The sequence below is a fragment of the Primulina tabacum genome, chromosome 10 (genome assembly GCF_025594145.1).
Source record: "Primulina tabacum isolate GXHZ01 chromosome 10, ASM2559414v2, whole genome shotgun sequence".
Classification (NCBI taxonomy): Eukaryota; Viridiplantae; Streptophyta; class Magnoliopsida; order Lamiales; family Gesneriaceae; genus Primulina; species Primulina tabacum.
Genome location: NC_134559.1, coordinates 31772838 through 31796574, shown reverse-complemented (window position 1 = coordinate 31796574; position 23737 = coordinate 31772838). Strand labels below are relative to the sequence as shown.

General features: G+C 35.8%; 1 protein-coding gene across 1 annotated transcript in view; it reads right to left on the bottom strand.

Annotated features, from left to right (window-relative positions):
• LOC142505032 (uncharacterized) overlaps positions 1–23737 on the bottom strand; it is an 84827-nt gene that overhangs the window by 53074 nt on the left and 8016 nt on the right. Inside the window, exon 5 of the mRNA XM_075617857.1 lies at positions 16647–17344. Coding sequence (XP_075473972.1) covers positions 16647–17344 — 698 coding nt within the window. The remainder of the gene's footprint in view (positions 1–16646; positions 17345–23737) is intronic.

Below are 23737 nucleotides of genomic sequence, written 5' to 3'. Positions count from 1 at the left end.
GCCAGGGGTCTTTGGGCTAGGCTAGATTAGGTCCTTAGGGTCCCATAAGGGTGCATGAGGGGCTGGTCCAATAGCTGGCTCGTTGGTCAAGTGGCTAAGCAAGAAAACATGGAGTCCTAGTCTAGGTGGGTTTCTCGGCCATGCTTGTACTGAAGTGCGAGCTTCAATTTTCAAGCTTGGGGCTGAGTCCAATGGTTCTAAGGGTCCAAGAGGTTTCCTAGAGGGGCTGGTCAGGGTTCGGTCATGCATGGTTCGGGCTTGGCTCGAGAAAAAAAACGAACATGGCTCAAGGGTGTTAAGGTTTGTTCAGTTTTGGTGTGTTAATGGTTTATAAATTCGAAATACGGATCACGGGGGTCGAGTCATGGTTCACTAGGGAAAATAATTATAAAAAGTCTATATTTTTAATATGAGAATTTTATATTAAAGTTTGGTTTAATTCGAGATTAAAATGCATTAATATGTTATATTTAAAAATTAATTTAAAAGTCATCGATTTAAGCCAAATAAAATGATGAGAAAATTAATGTAAGCTATAATAATTATTTGGGATGGTGTAGAGTTGATGGAATTAAGAAAATATCAAAAACGTGAATTTTTACGTCAGGGGTAAAATGGTAATTTTACACCCGAAAATTATTAACCGTCATGGCAGTGTCCTGAATGATGTTTTATATGATAATATGATTATTTTAAACGTTTAGGAAATTTATATGTTAATATGATTATTTTAATTGTTTATGAATTTATATATGTTAAAATGATTATTTTAAATATTTAGGGAATTTTATATGTTTGTGGATTTTTTTGTCAAAATGTTTATTATTTAATCTGCTAAATTTTTGGTTTTTAATGTTTATGAATTTTTATGATTTAATATGTTAAAATGTTTATTTAAATGTCTATGGATTTGTATGGTAAAACGATAACGTTAAAAGATATGTTGCATGCTTGGTTTAAAAGAAAAACGTTAAATGCTTGATTTTTATAAAGTGATGAAAATGTTAAACATTGGAGGAGGTGAAGTAATTTTGACTATTATGATGATATGATGATATGAATGGGGATATCGTGAGGGAAAAGGCTCAGAGAAAGCCTATTTATGGGAGAAGCCCCAGAGGGAGCCCATTCGTGGGAGAAGGCTCTAGAGAGAGCCCGTCTATGGGATAAAGTCCCAGAGGGAACTCGACGATCATATTTCTATATGATGATGATAGGCCAAGGTTTAGTTGATGGGTGAGAGTCTCGCTGATGTCCCCGCCGCTCAGTACTGTGGTTACATGATAGATGGATCCATCGACCTTATGTTGATACGAAAGTTACAATTAACTATCCAAATTCAATAAAAGGAAAACATATATGCTTATGATGAAAAAAAGAAAAATGTTTATGTTTAAGTCTATGCATTTTCATGAAAATGTTATTTTACGTACAAGTATTTTCAAAGTTGCATGAGATTTTTATACTTATTATTTGTTATCAAGAATATGTTGTTGAGTTTTTAGACTCACTAGATGTGATCGATGCATGTGATTATGATAATAATGATAATGAGGGTCTTGATGGTTGACTTTGCTGGACTAAAGTGCACATGACCCGAGGACTAGCACTTCTATTTTTTCGCACTTATGATTTATGTTTATGATTTATGTTAAGGATTTTACGACTTTTTATTTATGCTTTGAGTAGTTTTCGAGAGGTTAGTATGATCTATACTTTTGAAATTATTGATTTTCAGGTTTGGTTTTATGTTTAAACTATTTCCTTGATTTTTCAAATATTAGTTGGTTGTTTTATTTTAGAAATGGTGTCAAAATATTATATAGATTTGTATAAGAGTTCGGCCAAAATGTTTGTGAGGGTTTTTTTTTAAAAAAAATTTCTATTACTTTTTAAGTAAAATGAGTAGTTGACGTTTCAAAACTGATAAGATAGTGTGACACGTCATCAGTTAAGGAATTTAACTATCAACTGATAACTGTATAAAAGCATACTGTAACATGTAGTGGGAACGCCGCATATCAGCAAAGCTAAAGTGTACGACTGTCAGAAGGATATTGACGTTGCAAACAACGGATAGAAAGATTGAAACACACTTATTGTTACCGTTGGAAGCAAATCCTATAAATAGCCGAGAAGAGCAGCTCAGAAAACAAGTGATATATAGAACCAAGTTGTTTTTATGCTGAAATCCTCACAAAGCTTTCTGTTCATATTCAAAGTTTTCAAAAGCTCACACTTAGCGTATATATTCATAGCATTCAAGGGCTATACATTGAGCTTACAAGCACAAATATATATATCGTTGTATTATTCGATCTTAAAGAGATCAGTTGTGCCAAGTAGTTTCAGATCAATTGAGAACTGATAAACTGTATTGAAACTAAGAGTTTCAGTTTAGCATTGTTAATTCCAAAATTGAAGGGGGTCTATACAAGTCTTGTATTGATCAAAGTCTTTTAGTGAATATCATATCTTTTAGATAGAAGATGTGACATAGGAGTGATTGAAATCTCCGACATCCATATATCTCGTGTCTCTTAATTTCAGTTATATTCTATCTGTTATTCAGTTTGTTTTCGCACTTTCATTAGTTAAATGAAAATATTGACATAACAAGATTCTCGAGTTCAGTTTATCACTAAACTGACTCATTATTCGGAAAGGTGATATAATTACCTAGTGTTCAACCCCTCTTCTAAACATACTTTCACCTACCAATCAATCATGTCAAGTGGCATCAGGGCAGTTGAATCTTGTTCCTGACTATTCCTACCTACAAAATCTGATCATCATGTCATCCTTCAACAAAATTCCTATGTTCTCAAGTGAAGAGTTCAATGACTGGAAGATTAGGATGCAGGCTCATCTATCTGCATAAGATGATGACATGTGGTATGTCATTATTAACGGACCGATAGAATACTGAAAGCAAATATTTTTGTTGCCATAACTGATGGTGTACCCCATCGCATTGAAAATCCAAGAGAAGAATGGACAGCAGAGAATAAGAGAAAAGCCAATCTAGACAACGTAGCCAAAAATATCTTGTACAAAAAGCTAGATAAAATCACTTTCAGCAAAATAAAGATGTGCAAAAGTGCAAAAGAAATCTGGGAGAAGTTGATTCAGCTCTGCGAAGGCAATAAGCAAACCAAAGAAAACAAAATTTCAGTTGCTGTTTAAAAATTCGGCAATATTAAAATGAAGATTGGTGAATCTATGCACGAATATGATGAAAGAATCACTGGCATAATGAACGAACTCAATGCACTTGGAAAGGTGTATTTAAATAAAGAAGTTGCACATAAAGTTGTTAGATGTCTTCCCAAGGAGTGGGATGTTAAGACAATGGCTATGAGAGAATCAAAAGAACCGAATAAGGTCGAATTACATTATCTATTTGCTGATCTGAAGGCCGATGAGTTCGAGTTGCAAACGAGATAAGGATAACCTTCCACATTAGCAGCTACAACAGCTCTTAGTGCTGTCAAACTGGAACCAAATGGTTCAGTTGAGAAAACCGCTGATCAGTTAAGCAATGACACAATGTCATTATTTGTCAAAAAATTTTGAAGATTCATGAGAAGAAATCAAGGCTCCTTTCAAAGACAATATCAGAGAAATAACACTAAGGAAGAACCAAATGTTTGCTACAACTGTGACAAATCTGGACACTTGATTGATGAATGTCTTAAGACAAAGAAGGATAATCGAGTATCAGCTGAGAAAGGAAAGAAATCTCATGAGCACAGGAGAAGAACCAAAGAAGATAAAAAATAATTCAGAAAGAAACACGATGTTCTTCTAGCTGAAGAAAGTAAATTCAAGTGGGCTGAATCTGACAGCGATGAATCAGAACTAGAGAGCTAGGGCAGCTCCAGTGATGATGAGGAAGTCAAGAGTCTGATGGCTGATGACACAGAACTAGAATCAACCAGTGAGCAGATATTCGATTTTAGTTCAACTGACTTTACACGTGATGAACTTATTTCTACATTACATGACATGGTCAATGAGTATCACAAGCTTGCTCTCTCAATTGAGAAGGCCAAAGCAAAGCAAACTGATCCCAATGACGATAAAACTGAAACTGATGAATCAGTTGAACAGTTGAGTCTTAAATGGGAGATTGCATAGCTGAAAGCTGAAAGAAGAAAGATATCTATGATTCAACAGTTAATGATTGAGAATTCAAAGTAAAATGAGCTTATTCAGGCATGGAATAAATCGTCAGTTGCACTAGCTGAAATGCAAGATATGCAAAAATCATTTACCGATAAAAATGGTTTAGGTTTTAGCAATCATGATGAAACTTCTACCAGTGATACTCCGCCAAAACTGAACATGGGCAAAGGGAAATACATTCACTTTGTCAAATAAGTTGTGGTACAAGAACAACCTGAGTCGAGTTGACCAGTTGAACAGCCTACTAAAAATAAGAGCAAGGCTAAAAGGTATGGAATTGGTTATAGCCCTAAAACTTCAACTGATTTGTGTAGCTGGCAACCTAAAAGGTTCAACAATAAACACCTGATTTATCAAAATGGTTATTCTAATCACCATAACTATAAGCCAGTTCAGAAAAGATATCGACTGAACAACCAGTTCAACAAGGTTAAAGCACATATTGTCTCATCTGCACAAAACGCACCAAGCACACACAAGCCGGGAAAAACCATTTGGAACACAACAACTGGAAATTCAGTTAGACTGATCCAAGTCTGGGTTCCTAAAAGACTAATCATTTTAGGACCCAAATAGATATGGGTACCAATATTATTCATTGTGTGTGATTGCAGGTAACAGGTACAAACAAGGAATCAATCTAGTATCTAGACAGTGGATTCTCGGGACATATGACAAGGAATGCAAATTTCTATCTCAACTGATCAAATACACTGGTCCAAAAATCAGTTTTGGAGACAGCTCAAAAGATAAAACTGTGGGTAAGGGTAAGCTTATCCATGGTAACTTTATTAACAAAGATGTCCTACTAGTTGAGAATTTGAAGTATAACTTGATTAACATCAGTCATTTATGCGACAACAATTTCTCAGTTCAGTTCAACATACACATTTTCTCAGTTAGAAACTCAACTAATGAGATCATTTTAACGAGCAATCGTTGTGGAAATACTTACAAAGTCAGTTGAACTGATCAACCTAATGCACCAGTTTGTTTTATAGCTTCAAAATCTTCTAAGAACTCGTTATGACATAAAAGGTTGAACCACCTAAATTTTAAGTCTATTGTTTATCTGAGTAACCATGATCCAGTAACTGGTTTGTTAGAGTAGGTGCCCGTCGAGCCAAGTGTTTGCCGAGGATTCATGTTTAAACTCTATGTATAAACAATCTTTATTTTAATAATATTTGAAATTAATGTTTTGGCACATCTTTATCTGTATACCTATACTAGTTGCATAGATAAAGTCCTTGAATATACAAATAGTAGAAAGAATATGAGATGCTCATATGATGAGTATCATGAAACTCATATTTGGAATACTGTATATTCTAAACAGTTCCTAGTCGATTCAGCCGCCGCAAAGAAGAATATAGGCCGCTCGAGTTCAAGACTAGTATCTGCGATGTGAGTACCATGTTTCATTGGTAGGGGACATTGTGATGTCTGAACATGCAGAAAGTTCTTCTTGTAGAGTGCACTGAACAACCCTCCATATAGGACTTTCCAAGTGGTTCTCACTTATCGAGTGGAAACGTCCTAGTTTATGGTTGTACACCATTAGTCCTTATGACCCGGGACAACATGGAGACTCTAAATGCTAGCATTGCACTTTGACTTGTTTACCGACTCTCATGGGGTCATCAGGTGGCAAGGTTTGGTGTTTAGTCGAAACATATAGGAGTTGATGCATTGTAGTAGGGGATTCAACGCTTACCTTCGGGTATGAAAATCCTATGTGATCACATGTATATGTAGTATGAAATCTCTGATCAGAGTATGGTGGTAATTATGAAAGGGGTTTCATAGATTACACCATCGATTCAACTACGACATGACACATAGTATCGATTCTTTGACAGCTCTCGATATACCAATAGTTGTCGAATCGGTCAGGATATATGAGATGAAGAGATCGTACTGTACGCTAACCATAATTGAATGGTTATTGCAGGCACTATCATTTGATACCTAGGGAATCATGTAAGCGAAGTTGCTAGGCATTTAATATGATTGGTTGGGTACTATCAGACTTGAGTTTGACGTTCTTACTATTAAGGAGTTGATAAGTAAGAATTGAGTAATTGGGATATGCTCATATAAGGACATGTTTAGTCCTGAATCACATGGAGATGTGAACCCACTGCTAGTTGTATCAATGAACCATTAAAGGCCACACAAGTACTAGATTACTAGATCCCGTTGAGAAGAAAAATAGTTCAATGTGTTGAACGGCTTATAAAGGAGTTTATAAGCATAAGGAAAAATTAGAAGTATGACTTCTATGAGGGAAATATAACATTTAATTTATGGAAGTGTTCCTAAATTAAAAGTTGGCCAAATAAATAATGTATTTGAAAATTGTGATTTTAATAAACATTATTATGGACTAAATTAAATTAATTCAAGTGTTGAATTAATTAAAGACTAGTGGACCTAGTAGAGTCCAAATAATTAAATTAATTCAAGTGTTGAATTAATTAAATAACATTGGGCCTTGTAGAGCCCAATCGAAAATAATTATTCAACTAGTGGGCTTGAGTAAAATCAAGTAAAGTTTAAATGATATAAAATTTGTTTGGGACATTTAAATTTAAGTCCATGAGCTTTGTAATTGTTACAAGCCCAAATAATTTGCATGCTTGGGAATGAAAGGTTGGAGGCAATTTTTTCAATAAACAAGGCATGGCATGCACATGCTATTTTTTCACTTTTTCATACACCAAGAAAATTTCCTCCTTCTCTTCTCCCCTCCCCTTGGCCGAAATATTCCTCCCATTTTTCTTCAATTTTCTTCTTCAATTTTTGAGGAAAGAAAACACTTCTCAAAAGAAAAATCATCTAATTTTTCTAGTGTAAAATTAGAGGGGAACTAGGTTGTTGATGGTGGGCTTTATTTTGAGCAAGAAGTGCTCATTGGAAGCTTGTAGATTGAGTCATCCATTCAAGAGCTTAGTTGTTTGACAACTAAGTTGGTGCTATCATCAATCATTTGTGATTGATAGGTAAAATTTCTAAAACACCCTATGAATGTCATATGTGTTTTATGTATTTGCTACACACTATAGTGGTTGAGATGCTTGGTTTTGCTAAGAAAATTAATTTTTGAAACTTCCGTTGCGCATTTGGACATCTTAAAACGATCCTTTTCAAGTGGTATCAGAGCTATGGCTACTATTTTGTGTAGCATATTCATGATATTATATTGAGATCGATTTTAACCGCATGAGATAATTTTTGCAATAAAAATCGAGGCCGGTTTTGGGGGCAATTTTGAGCAGCATGTTGCTGCCGATTTCGAGCAGCTCGGGCTGCCCGAGTGGCTGCCCATTTCGGGCAGCAAGGGAAGCCCAAGGGGCTGCCCTAACGGCCCCCTTCGAAAAATTTAAAAAAAAATTTTGTTGGCCGGAATCCGTCGATGGAGCTCCGGCGACGGCGATGACGACTAGGGTTTCCAAAAGTGTTTTGGAATATCAAAGAGTCATGGGCCTTGAAGTTGTTGGGCCATTAGATGGCTAACACAATTTGTGAATTTAAATGGGCCAAATTTTTTTTTGGTGAAAAATGATTTTTTGGGCCCTTAAGTTTAAATCAACAAAAGTTGTATATATTATCTCATAAAATAAATAATTGAAGTTGGAATTTAATTATTTATAGTAAATGGTGATTTACAAAAAATTCGGTTATAAATAAATTAATTAGAAAGTAGACAAAGGAGTTGTATACTTTGTTAATTTAGTTTATAATCGTGGCGGTTAGTGATTGGATCAAGATATATAATATTTGATCAATTGATTATTGTGATAATTAATTCATGGTGTATGATATGTGATATTATGCATGAATGATGATCAAAAGCCCAAGCCCAATTTGCTAGGATATTTTGTGTTGAATGATTGTAATAATTATCAAATTTAAAGTGGGCTTTGTTTATGGCTCGTTTCTACCCCATGAGATGTATCCTATTTGCCATGGATATTTATTTGTAAATATTAGTATAGTGTTAGATCAAGATTAGAAGATGGTGACCTTGATGAATATGAAGATCGAAGACATGTAAATATTGGAAGCTTATGTAATAGTTGCATTTGCATCCCATGCATTTCCCTAGGATTGGACCTAGGCCCGTGTTTAGCTCACACGGGCCACTAGTTTTGGGGCGATTGATCATCCTTGTTTTGTTTACTGTTTATAATATATGCATGATATATTATAAATAATGAGTATGGGCGTTATTATTATGATAATAACTGTTGAAAACCATACTCTAAATTCTGGAGTTTGACAAACTGATCAACCAACTGATACGCGCGATTATATTCAGCAACTGGACTTAACAACTGAAATCAGCTGATCTAATAAAGAAAACTGATCAGTTGGAAACCGATCAGTTGATACATTCAGCCGTATGCTTTTAAGCTAAGCATCCTTCAACTGAACATGTCTCAGGAAAGAACATTCGACAAACAAAGAGACATAGAAGACTGCAACTGAATATGAAACGCCGCACTTCAATCAATACAGCTTAGAACAACACATTTCGGCTAAAGCAGTTAAGACGCCGCATAACAATAAATGAAGCAAACAATGCCCAAGAAATAATGAAGTGGCAATCAACGGATACAAAGATTCAAATATATCTCAAGTTACCGTTGGAAGGGAAGCTTATAAATATGACAGAAGAACAGCTGAAGAATAAGAAGATCATTCCATTCAAAGCTTGTTGTTATTCTGCCAAAATCTTAGCTCACTCTTATTAGATTTATTCGTAGCAGTCAAGGATACAATTTGAGCTCACTAGCACTTTGTAATAATCATTAAATTCGATAGTGCTAAGATCAGTTACGCACTGAGAACATTTTGTAATATTAAGAGTTTCAGTTTTTGGCAGTGATAAGTCCAAACTGAAGTGTATCAGTACAAATCTTGTATTCGATCAAAGTCTTTTAGTGGAAATCCTAACCTTGAGATAGAAAGGGTGACGTAGGAGTAATTGAAATCTCCGAACATCCAGAAACAATCATTGTGTATTTTATTTTTGTATTCTATCTTTCAGTCAGTTACTTTCCACAACTACTTTAGTTTAACTGATTGTCATTGACCAACAAGATTCCGAGAATCAGTTTGTCACCAAACAGAACTCAAAATTCGAAAAGATCAGTTTTAATTGTGAGTGTATATTCAACCCCCCCCCCCCTTCTAAACACTCTTGATACGTTAATCGATCCTATCAAGTGGTATCAGAGCGGTTGAATCTTGTTCTTGAATACTTTTGATCTATAAACTTGCTAGCATGACTTCATTCAACAAAATTCCTATGTTCTCCAGAGTAGAATTTGATGATTGGAAAATCACATTGCAGGGTCATTTAGCTGCACAAGATGATGACATGTGGTATGTCATAATTAATGGACCCGTGAAGATTCTAAAAACAAATACATCAGTTGCCATAACAGAAGGGGCACCACAAAGAATAGAAAAGCCCAGAGATGAATGGACAACTGAAGATAAAAGAAAAGCAAATCTTGATAATGTGGCTAAAGACATTCTGTACAAAACACTGGACAAAGTAACCTTCAGCAATATAAAGATGTGTAAGACAGCCAAAGAAATTTGGGAAAAGCTGATCCAGCTGTATGAAGGAAATGATCAAACCAAAGAAAATAAACTTTCTGTTGCTGTTCAAAAGTTTGATAACATCAAAATGAAAGTAGGAGAATCAATGCACGAGTATGATGAAAGATTAAGCAGTATCATCAATGAGTTAAGTGCAATTGGAAAAGTGTATACCAACAAAGAGATTGCACTGAAGGTAATGAGAGGTCTTCCCAAGGAATGGGATGTCAAGACCATGGCAATGAGGGAGTCCAAAGATCTGAACCAGATTGAATTTCATGATCTGTTTGCTGATTTAAAGGCTTATCAATTAGAGCTGCGGATCAGAGAAGGAGAACCATCTACCCCTGCAGCCACAACCGCTCTAGCTGCTGTCAGAACAGAACCAATCAGTTCAGTCGAGAAATCTGCTGATCAGTTGAGAAGTGATGCTATGTCATTGTTCATCAAAAAATTTGGAAGGTTCATGAGAAAGAATCAAGGAAACTTCCAGAAGCCATACCAAAGGAACAGCTCCAAAGATGAATCAAATGCCTGCTACAACTGTGGCAAATCAGGTCACTTTATTGCTGATTGTCCTAAACCCAAGAAGGACAGTCAAGGCTTAACTGATAGAAGAAAGAAATCATATGAACACAAAAGAAGACCCAAGGAAGATAAGAAGTCCTTCAGAAAGAAACATGAGGTACTCTTAGCTGAAGAAAACAAATCTAAATGGGCAAAAACTGACAGTGAGGAGTCAGAACCAGAGAGCTCATGCAGCTCTAGTGATGATGAGGAAGTCAAGTGCTTAATGGCTAATGATGCAGAAGAAGAATCATCTAGCCAACAGGTATTTGATTTCAGCTCAACTGATTTCACACGAGAAGAACTCATTCTAACACTACATGACATGGTAAATGAGTATCAAAAGCTTGCATCATCATTTGAAAAAATCAAAGCAAAGCAAACTGATCCCACAGACAATAAAACAAAAACTGATGAATCAGTTGATGGGTTGAGTCTAAAAAGGGAAATTTCTGCGTTAAAAGCAGAGAGAAACAAAAATCATTCATTAATCCTGAAGTTGATTCTTGAAAACTCAAAACAGACTGAGCTCATTCAGTCTTGGAAAAAGTCATCTACTGCACTGAATGAGATGCAGAACTCACAAAAATTGGTTTCTGATAAAACTGGTTTAGGGTTCAACACTCAAGGAGAAATGTATTCAAATGATACTCAACCAAAGCTAAAAAAGACAAAAGAAAATACATTCATTTTGTCAAAACAACAGTGGTACAAGAACAAATTGAGCCCAGTAAACTGATTGAGCAACCTACTGAGAATATGAACAAGGCTAGAAGATATGGGATTGGTTATAATAAAAAATTCTCAACTGATTCACAAAGTCAGTCGTCAAAGAGGTTTCACAAGAACTTTTCGAATAGCTATTTCAATTACTATAACTGCAAGCCATTTCAGAAGAGATATAGACTAAACAATCAGTTGAATAAAGCTAAAACACATATTGTATCATCTGTACACTACACACCAAGCACACAAAAGCCGAGAAAAACCATTTGGAATACAGCTACTGGAAAGTCTGTTAGACTAATCCAAGTGTGGGTTCCTAAGGGACTAATCAGTTCAGGACCCAAATAGATATGGGTACCAAGTTATACTATGTGTGTGATTGCAGGTAACAGGTACAAACAAGAACTCAATATGGTATTTGGACAGTGGATGTTCGCGACATATGAAAGGAGATGCAAGTGCATTATCTCAACTGATCAAATACAGTGGTCCAAACATCAGTTTCGGGGACAATTCCAAAGGTAGAACTGTGGGTAAGGGTAAGCTTAGCCATGGTAACTTTACTTTTAAAGATGTTCTATTAGTAGAAATGTTGCGACTTAGATTGTTGCACTCCCAAGAGCAGGTTGTCCACAAGTAGTATAATTCGGTGAGTCCGAATATCGTATCCACAAGGAAGCTAAGGTAATTACAAGTCCACTACAATGACTTTTTGTTTTGTTTTTGTTTTTGTTTCTTTTTAATTTTAATTGTTTGAATCTTTAATGGGTAAATTTTAATTGTTCAAATTTTAATTTAAGTAGTTGAGATTAAAGGATCCACTCTTGGTATTTTAATAAAGTTAACATTAACGAACATTATTGAAATCCACTTAATAAAATTGTTCCTATATATTAAATAATCACATTTATATTATGTTATATATTATTATCTTATAAGTATATAATATATACCAAAACTTATAAATGCGGTCAAGTATTTATTGTGCTATATAAATTTGTAAACACTGAATCAAGGTTCCCACTTTAAATGGTTGGTAAAACAAAACTAACATTTAAATGGTACCAAGAAATTAATATTATGATATATTTATATATAGTAAATCAAGGTTCCCACTTTAAATGGTTGGTAAAACCAAACAAACATTTAAATGGTTACAAGAATTAAATATTATAATATATTCATATATAATAAATCAAAGCATCCACTTTAAATGGTTGGTAACACCAAACTAACATTTAAATGGTTCCAAGAATTTAGTGTAACATATAGCAACAATAAATCAAAACTCCCACTTATAAGTAGGGTATAAAAATGCTTAAAGAAATAAATATAACATAAACAATAAATAATGATTAAATAATATAAAACATAGATTCTTACCTTTTAGTAACCTTATTATCATGCCAAGAGTTTCACCTTTTCATCTCAACTTTAGGAAGTTAGCTATTCATTACTCAAAGTGTAAAACTTTGAATATGAAATTAACATGCTAATTATATTTAAATGAAGAAATAAAAGAAAAATATAGAGAGAAATATTATGAACTCAAAGGTTTGTTCATAGAATGAGGGATATCTCAATACATTACAATGCACCCCTATTTATAGCCAAATTTGGGGAGACAACCACAAATAAAATATTATTTTTTTGCACAAAAGTCTTCATTGATGTTCCAAGATATTATATTATATTACACATCACTTTTGAAAATCTTCTTCTTGGAATTTGCTTCTTCACATAAAAAGAAACATGTGGATAATTGAGTTGTCTAGTTGTGGTATTTTTTTCAAATCATTTGACCAAGTAATTTGAGAGATATGGTCAAAATACTAGAGCATGGTAAAACTGCCACTCCTTTGGTATCTTTATTTGTTGCTTAATATGATCCCAATTGTGAGAGGATTTTTATCTCATGCTTGACACCAATATTGTAGATATTAACATCAAATTTCTACAGGTCCAAGAATCATCTTAATCCCATTTGAAACACCAAGTTTATTCTTGTTTTATCGAACCTTTAAAAAATAGTAAAAACTTGTAATTACACAACAACTTATATTTTATACAATTTATTATAAAACATATAATATTTAAACATTTAATAAAACAAAAACTATATATTTATATTATAAAACATTTAATTAATGTACAATTTTTATGTTTATCACACCTCCCAACCAGCTTATTGCTAGTCCCTAGAAATTTAAGCGTTAATAGCAATACAAAACATATTGATTAATTTAAATAGAAATGTACTCAAAACTATCTAAGTGTTTAAATTAAATTTGAAAACTGTCAAAGTTATATCAAGATAATCATAGTTATAATTTATGAAATAATTTGAGATGATCAATTCAAAGCTTATTTCAGGTAGTTAAATGTACACGACCTTCAGAAATTTCTAGTAAGAGTCTCAACTCCATATCCTCACAGGTTAATAAATGTTTCAATTTATGGCAACGATTTCTCTCATGGAGTTGGAATACAGATAAATGCTCAGAAAAATGGTTTACAGAATGCAGACAGACAAACGAGCCAAACTAATTAAAAGATAGAAAATCCATTGATTCAAAATCTAGTTGTTCTTATTATATATTTTTTCCTGATATATATATATATATATATATTTTTGCATAACATCATGGAATCAGACTAAGTTTATGCTTCTTGACCACATATTTATTTAATTTGTACAATAAATTTCTCTCTCTTTTTTGTTTTTTGTTTTTTTTTATGAGAGATATATGGGTCGTAGCATATAACTTAAAAATTACATAGATATTCAATATCTTTCTTTTTGTATTTTTCTCCCTTTTTTTTTCAGGAAATATCATTTTTTTTTCTTCAAAATAAGAACTCAAGATCTTAACAATAGATAGTCTCTCTCATGATCAATAAAGACTCGAAAGCTGTTTTCTCAGTCCTCTCCACTCACTCACAAAATATGTGTGAGTTTAAAATTATAGGCACTCTTATAAGGTATATCTTGGGCCATATACTTTAATACCTGATATTATCACAATGGTTAATCACTCAAAAAGATTTCATAAATCATATTTTTATATTGATCAGAATATTAAAATTGACTTTTTTTTTCAAATAAAAATTTAAAAATTCTTAAATAGATTAATGCATGTTCTAATTTAAATATTTCAAACATGTAATGTATGACAATATTTGCAAAAATTACTAAGATACAAACAATAAACATGATTTTATTTTAAAATAATATATATTATTTTTTTTTATTTTTTTATTTTTTAAAATTTTATTTTTTTTATAAGTTTGTTCTCCCCCCAATCAGAATATGACATTGTCCCTAATGTCAAAATAACTATTAATAAAGAGTACGTAATGAAAGAGATATCACCTGGAATTTTATTGAAGATAACAAACTGAAACAAACGCAAACCAATCCACGACTTTTGAATCAATGATCCAACTTCCTTTTCTTACTGCTTGATTGCGACCAATTGATGTTTGTTATCATCGGATCAGGCTTATGAACAAAAGCTTCCAAATCATCAATTAATTGGTCGGCAGTCGAAGCACAGATGAGCATCCGTCGTGAATTTTCTGAAATGAAATTCTGTTCCACAGCTTTATCAAGAAATGTCAATAAACTGTCAAAATAATTATTGATATTCAACAAGCCCACAAGTTTATTATGGATATTAAGTTGTGTCCAAGAAACAGTATGAAAAATTTCTTCTAATGTACCAAAACCACCTGGTAGTGCAATAAAAGCATTAGAATTTTCAATCATTTGAGTGATTCTTTCATACATAGAAGAAACTTTTAATTCCTTCCCAATCGTAACACCTGTAATATTTCCTTCAGCTAAAGCTGTAGGAATAATTCCCAAAACCTGACTACCTCCAAGATGAGCAGATGTTGAAACAGATCCCATTAACCCAATATTACCTCCCCCATATACCAAGTGAATTTTTCTCTCAGCCAATATCTTTCCAAAATTATTCGTTGCTTCTACAAACACTTCATTTTTTCCAGGACTCGACCCACAAAATACACAAATATTTTTCAATGTTTGTGCAGAGGATCCAGCCATGTTTTTACTTTCTTTTTTTTTTTCTGCGAAAATAGAGAGAAAGATGAGAGATTTTATAGGAGTAATATGTTATCATGACAAAACTATGGGTCACAGCTGTAAACAGAATAAATAGTAAAAAAAATAATGACACACGCATATAAACAGTAGTGTGATTGTGGCTCACAATTTTCCTCTGGTTTTACGTCCAGAAACGGCTTCAACGCCTTCTATGAGTCGAGGATATGCTTCCCATCCAATTTTCTTATAAATTGGCAAACAGGGTCTTTTTTAGTCGGATTCCCAAGACTATGACGCTCATCTTGGAATTGTTTCTATAAACGGAGAAGTTCAATATGCACATGTCCACTAGAATGCGTCTCAAGAGTCAATAAGATGTTATCTAAAGACTCCTTACTCAGCCCATTCTTAATGAAACCAATTTTATCTTCTCTATTATTGGAAACACATCCCAAAGATCTACATCGTTTGTCACAAGTCCATCTTGCACACTTATGACAAACCCCTAAAATTTTGGCCCTTCGTTTTTTCGCATAAGTGCTTTTTCCTAATCTAGGCAAATACCGAATGAGCAATGATTGTGGAACTTCTCCTCCTAATCGGACCTTAGCTTCTATTACAAGACGAATATCTTCTGGAATTCCATTTTGCATTAGAAATCTCAATCTTTCACACCTTTCTGCATAAATTTTTCTTAGAACATTTTCAGAAACAGAGGGAAAATATTTACAAATTTTTGAGAGAATTTCATCCTTTTCGAAAAGAAAAGAAATTATTTTTTTTTATTTTTGTATCAGCAATTGTGGGAAACTGATTTAACCGACTATGAGAGTCACGGAGTACCGTTATCCGCCATTTAACGGGAAAATAAAAATATTAAGAAATCCTGAAATAAAAACAAACAAACTTAAATGCAACAAAAAAAAAATCAAGGATCAGAAAGGGAAATAAACTCTTCTTGAAAGATTTCATTTTCTAAAAATGGTTTAAGCCTTTGTCTATTTACTTTAAAAATATCACTATTTTAAGGATTTTCAATATCCACAGCTCCATATGTATACACATACTTTACAACATATGGGCCTGTCCATCTTTATCGTAATTTTCCTGGGAATATGTGAAGTCGAGAATTATAAAGCAAAACTTTTTTACCAATCTCAAAAGATTTTCTAAGAATTGTTTTATCATGAAATGATTTGATTTTTGCTTTATAAATCCTTGAATTCTCATACGCGTCATTTCTAAGTTCATCAAGTTCATTAAGTTGCAATTTACGCAATTTGTTGGCATCATCCATGCTTGAATTTAAAGTTTTGATCGCCCAATAAGCTTTATGTTCCAATTCCACAGGCAAATGACAATGTTTTCCATAAACCAACCTATAGGTAGACATATTCAATGATGTTTTAAAAGCTGTTCGATATGCCCAAAGTGCATCATTAAGTCGCAGAGACCAATCTTTTCAATTTGAGTTAACAGTTTTTTCCAAAATTTGTTTTATCTCCCTATTAGCTAATTCAACTTGTTCATTTGTTTGAGGATGATAAGGAGTAGTTACTTTATGAGTAATACCATATTTTTTCATTAATGAAGCAAATGGTTTATTAACAAAGTGAGTTCCCCCATCACTTATCATGGCTCGAGGAATTCTAAATCTACTAAAAATATTTTCTTTTAAAAATTTGATGACGATTTTATGATCATTTTTTCGACATGGAATTGCCTCTATCCATTTGGAAACATAATCAACTGCAACTAAAATATACAAGTATCCAAACGACGATGGAAAAGGTCCCATAAAATCAATTCCCCAACAGTCAAAGATTTCAATTTCAATGATAGGATTCAAAGGCATCATGTTTCTTTTTGAAATAGCACCCAATTTTTGACAATTTTCACAGATCTTGTAGATTTCGTGGGTGTCTTTAAACAAAGTGGGCCAATAAAATCCACACTGCAAGATTTTTGTAGCCGTTTTCTTTGAAGAAAAATGTCCTCTGCATGCTTCTGAATGACAAAATTTAATGACACTACTTACCTCATTGTCGGGTATGCAACGTCGAAAAATTTGATCTGGACAATACTTGAACAGATACGGATCATCCCAATAAAAGTTTTTTACCTCATTCAAAAATTTTCTTTTATCTTGGGAACTCCATTGCGGTGGCATTTTTCCTGTCACAAGAAAATTTACTATGTTAGCAAACCAAGGTGTAGTAGTAACTGAAAATAGATGTTCATCAGGAAAATTATCGTTAATTGGTGTCATTTCACAAGATGATCATGTTACTAGTCTCGATAAATGATCGGCTACAACATTCTCGGTTCCTTTTTTATCTTTGATCACAATGTCAAATTCTTGGAGTAACAAATCTATCGTATCAGTCGTGGCTTTGCATCCTGTTTGGTCAACAAATATCTAATAGCAGAATGATCAGTAAACACAATAGTCGTTGATCCAATCAAATAAGAACGAAATTTATCTAATGTAAATATTACAGCAAGTAGTTCTTTTTCAGTTGTGGAGTAATTCATTTGAGCATTGTTTAAAGTTCTACTTGCATAATATATCACATAAGGCTTACCGTTTCTTCTTTGACCCAGTACTGCACCGACTGCATAATCACTCGCATCGCACATGATTTCAAATGCTAAAGACCAGTCAGGAGGTTGCATGATAGGAACTGATGTTAAATGTCGAATAATTTTATCAAAAGCATTTTGACATTCTTGAGTCCACTCAAATGCAGTGTCTTTTGTTAAGAGGTTACAAATGGGTTTAGAGATTAAACTAAAGTCCTTTATAAACCTACGATAAAATCCAGCATGTCCCAAAAATGAGCGAATTTCTTTAATGGTTTTTGGAGGGGGTAAATTGGCAATGACATCAACTTTTGCTTTATCAACTTCAATTCCATGCGATGACACGACATGTGTCGAGGCCCGAAAATCCTTGCTTGAAAATTTGCGGAAAATTAAAAATTTTTCTTTTATAATAAATGGAGTGTCTCAACCATAAAATCAACTGATGAATTAAGTTCAATGTTTTAAAAAAAATATAGCAGCGGAAGAAAATAAAGTTTGCCGAAAATAACAATTTAAAAATATTCAACAGCTGATAAAATGTCTGAGCATAAAAAAATGGCAAGTGCTGAAACTGAGGTCCTCGGGTGCCACTAATGCCGACCCAAGCTGGCTCACTGGTCCCCGCCCTCGGCCCTGGCCTCATCAGTACCTACAACAATCAAGTCTAGTGAGCCTAAAGACTCAGCATGCAAATATCGTAGGTAATGAGTAAATACTGAAGTAAAATGTGCATGGGATAAAATATCATGTCATGAGGCATACTGAAAATAACTTGTACTGAGCAATTATAATACGTGCATAACTGAACTGAAATCATAGTAAAAATGTTTGCTCCTTGGAGCCCTGTACTGAAATAACTGGTAAAAATTTTCTGTTGAGACTATGGTCTACGCCTGTGGCCTCTGCACTGAACTGAACTGATCGGTAACTGGCTACCGGGAAGTATAAAACTGAACTGAGCTGGCCGGTCACTGGTGACCGGGTGGTACCAAACTGAAATGATCGGTCACTGGCGACCGTATAAAATAATGCTCCCATAATAGTGAATTGACCACAAGCCATATCGCATAAATCTCAAAAATAAGTATTTTCTATTTTTCATGCACGTAATATAATTAACTGGCATAATGAAAAATCCTGTAATTTTACCAACTGGATTGGATTAGATCGTCCCCAGGCTCGCTGCAACCTAACTGTCATGAAAAATATGCAATAGCTTAAACTTGACCAACCATGCAATTTACGTTTGAAAATGCGACAATTACGTCTACCGACTTCGTATTTAATCATGACTCCAAACCAACCCGAACCAACACTGAACCGACGTATTGTCATGATTAAAATACGCTTAAAATTATGAACTAATGCTCCTAAAATGATGAGGGTCGAAATCTAGGTGAAATGGAGGCCAAAAAAAGAAACGCTCTTTCGAGAGTCAATTTGGCACATCGCACCGTAAATTCTCGTACGACCTTAATAATGATCCGAATCACAAACGGTCAAAAACACGACCTTCCTAACTCAATGATTCACTGTCCAGTCCAAGGCCACAGGCTAAAAGCCAACCAAGAACTCAAACGAGCTTCCGAACCGACACAGCAACTTGCTGTAAATTTCCAGCAGCTGCAACCTTGCTTGCATCGCGTCTTTTGCGAGACTTTTGGCCATTGGGGCTTAAACCACCGACCAAAGCCTCTCCAAAACGTCCCAAGGAATGATTTGAACCATGGCTAAGGGCCCTAGGCCAGCCACAATTCGCCTCATTCCAGCAACCACCCGAAAGTTCTTACCGAGGGCCCTCATGCGTGCGTGTGTAGTGTTTTGTTTTGATTGCTGTCTCGTGTCGTTCCAGTGGCCATTTGATTGACCATGGTAGGATCTAGACATCTAGGGGCATGGTATGAACCGTGGCTAAGGACCATACGCCAACCAAGATCCACACCAAACCAACCAACTCGAAGTACATGTGCTGTCAAAACCGAAGGGGCCGAGAGAGGAGGGGGCTGTTCTTGATGTTTAACGTAAAAACCGATGAGCCATGGACCAAGCCACCAAAAGGACGACTTAGTCACGTCTTAGACATGCTAGGGGAGTGATCCAACCAGGGCTATAGGCCCCTAGGGCAGCCATGATCAGATCCTTACCCTTGGACAACAAAATTGAATTTTCGAACACAACTCTGTACCTATGGGGAGCTTGCTGTGATTTCGGTTTTTCCAGCAAGCATGGGGACTGAATGAATGGACCAACATGGTCCTAATGCATCCTATTACATGTCTTGGAGCAGCCTTGGGAGCCTGGAGTCGAGCCATCCACCTTAAACGTCAAAACAAGAGAACCCGTGAAGCTTGTCATGGAAACCGAAAATCTGCATGTTATATTTTTCTGAAATTTCTTGGTGTGTTTCGGTTTATGGCCAAAAAAATCATGATCATGCAATGAAAATAATTGATAATAGGACTTGATTGAGGTTTGAAAGAATCTAGACATGCCTTAGTTTTCGTTTGAAATAAAAACGAAAAGAATACGACGACTCGGCGCGGAGGAGGTGGAGCTCTTCTCTCCTTTTCTTTTCTTGCTCTCGACTTTCACTCTTGTTCTAGGCTATGAGGGTCACGATTTTTCTACTCTATAAGCTCTGAATTTTGGTCATGGGGGAGGGAGAATGATGGTTAGGAGAGTGAGAGAAGTGGGTGCAAGATATAGGGGATAACTCAAGACCAAGTCTTCACCTTTTGAATTTTGAATTCTAGTTTGATATCAAATGATTTGTTGGTGCATGTTGGGGTGAGGTGACCGATCAATTACCATCTAGACTAGGTGAGGATAAGGTTGATCATTAATTAAATGGTGCTCCCAAAAATAAAAGAATTATCCTACTAATTAAATACAAAGAAAGGGTCAAAGGTGTTGAGTTGGCATATCAATGCTTAATCATCTAAGGGGCCGAAAATTCATCTAATAAATGGAAGGAAAAAATGTTTTCTAGCTAGTAAATTTATAACCCTTAAAAGCCTCACTAATCCTTAATTAATTTAGTGAATTAATCCCTTAATTAAGTAACTTAAATGAGCTTATTTCTTAATCACCTCAAGTAATTAAATTAAATCCTCAAAACATCCTTTTTAACTTAAAAGAACTTACTTGCTAGCTAAATTAACTTCTGGAAATATTTCTCGAATCTTAAATTCTATCTCAAAGCTCCAACTCCAGTCCGGCCTCACTGAAATAACTGAAAAATCAAACTACTGCATAAAATAATAAAATAATTAACTTCAAAGAAATGCCTTTAAAATAATCATGCAATGAAGTCAATTAAATTTTAAAAATCTAGAATTATGCATGGCTTATACGTAGACTGATTTACGGGTTCTACAATCCTTCCCCCCTTAAAAGAAATTTTGTTCTCGAAATTAGAACTCACCGAATAACTCGGGGTATCGATCTCTCATCTCCGGCTCAGACTCCCTTCCTCCACTGAATGGTTGAACCATTTGACTTTAACTCGCTTAACCAACTTGTTCCGAAGTTTCTTCTCTTGCCGGTCTAGGATCTGCACTGGTCTCTCCTCATAAGACAGGTTCGGAGTAAGTTGCAACGGCTCAAAGTTCAGCACATGCGAAGGGTTCGCCATGTACTTCCTCAGCATGGAGACGTGAAAGACATTGTGTACTCCGGCCAGATTCGTCGGAAGAGCCACACGATGAGCTAGCATCCCAACTCTGTCGAGGATCTCAAACGGTCCAATGAATCTCGGACTGAGCTTCCCTTTCTTCCCAAATCTCATGACACCCTTCATAGGTGCCACTTTCACAAATACATGATCGCCCACTGCAAACTCTAAATTTCTCCTCCGCTGGTCGGCATAACTCTTCTGTCGGCTCTGAGCAGTCCTCATCCTATCACGGATCCTGACTACTACATCTGCTGCCTGCTGAACAATCTCTGGACCCAACTCTGCTCTCTCTCCTACTTCATCCCAATGAACAGGAGATCTGCACTTGCGGCCATACAGTGCTTCATACGGAGCCATACCTATAGACGACTGGAAGCTGTTGTTATAGGTGAACTCAACCAATGATAAGTTCGACTCCCAACTCCCTGAGAAATCAATGACGCAAGCGCGAAGAAGATCCTCCGAAATCGGAATAACTCGCTCCGACTGCCCATCTGTCTGCGGATGGAAAGCTGTGCTAAACAGCAACTTCGTACCCAAAGTCGAATGCAAACTCTTCCAAAATGAGGAAGTAAATCTGGGATCTCTGTTGGATATGATCGAAACTGGAATACCATGGAGTCAGACTATCTCTCGGATATACAGCTCTGCATACTGAACCATGGTGAAAGTCGTCTTAACAGGCAAGAAGTGCGCTAATTTGGTAAGACGATCTACAATCACCCAGATAGCATTCGATCCTCTGGCTGACCTCGGCAATCCGGTCACAAAGTCCATGGTAACATTCTCCCACTTCCACTCGGGAATAGGGAGAGGCTTGAGCAAACCTACTGGTCTTTGATGCTCGGCCTTCACTAACTGGCAGGTCAGACACTCGGACAGCAAAACGTCTGATGTCCTTCTCCATACCAGGCCACCAATACAATAGCTGCAGATCCTTGTACATCTTCGTACTCCCTGGATGAATAGAGTACGGCGACGTATGGGCTTCTGATAAGATATCTGCTCGGATAGAATCACTGCTAGGAACCCATATCCTGTCTCGGTATCTCACAATACCATCACTGACTGAATACAAGACACTACCCTTGGCTTCATCTCTGTTCTTCCACTGTGCCAATTGCTCATCTGCTGACTGACCACTGCGAATACGGTCCATAAGGGAAGACTAAATGGTCAAGGTAGATAGACGAGGAACTCAACCTCGAGGATAAGTCTCGAGATCAAACCTCTGCATCTCAGTCTGAAGAGGTTTCTGAATCGTCAAATGAGCCATCACTGCGACTTTTCTGCTCAATGCATCCGCAACTACATTAGCTTTACCCGGGTGGTAGCTAATGTCACAATCATAGTCTTTCACAAGCTCCAACCAACGCCTCTGACGCATGTTCAGCTCCTTCTGCGTAAAGAAATACTTGAGGCTCTTGTGGTCGGTAAAGATCTGGCACTTCTCTCCATACAGATAATGCCTCCAAATCTTCAAGGCAAAAACTACGGCGGCCAACTCTAGATCATGGGTAGGGTAGTTCTTCTCATGAGTCTTCAACTGTCTAGAAGCATAAGCTATCACCTTCCCATGCTGCATCAATACTGCGCCAAGACCGAGCTTCGAAGCATCGGTATACAGAACAAACTCACCGGACCCTGACGGCACGGCCAAAACTGGTGCTGAGGTAAGAGCTTGCTTCAAAGTATCGAAGCTCTTCTGACACTCCTCGCTCAAAACAAATTTCACATTTTTCTTGGTCAGTGCTGTGAGTGGAACTGCAATCGAAGAGAATCCCTTAATGAACTTCCGATAATATCCTGCTAAGCCAAGAAAACTGCGGATCTCTGATGCATTCTGAGGCACAACCCAATCTCTGACTGCTGCAACTTTCACTGGGTCTACCTCAATGCCACTGCTGGAAACAATGTGGCCTAAGAACGCCACCTTCTCTAACCAGAATTCGCATTTATTGAACTTTGCGAATAATTTGTGCTTCTGCAATGTCTGTAACACTGTGGTCAGATGTCTGCTGTGATCCTCCCGATTCTTGGAGTAGACGAAAATGTCGTCTATGAACACTATCACAAACTGATCGAGGTACGGCTGAAATACGCGATTCATGAGATCCATGAAGATCGCTGGCGCATTCGTCAGTCCGAACGGCATCACAAGGAACTCGTAGTGGCCATAACGAGTCCTAAAAGCAGTCTTGGAAACATCAGCATCTCTCACCCTCAACTGGTGATAACCAGAGCGCAGATCAATCTATGAGAAAATCGAAGCTCCCTGCAACTGGTCAAACAGATCCTCAATCCTC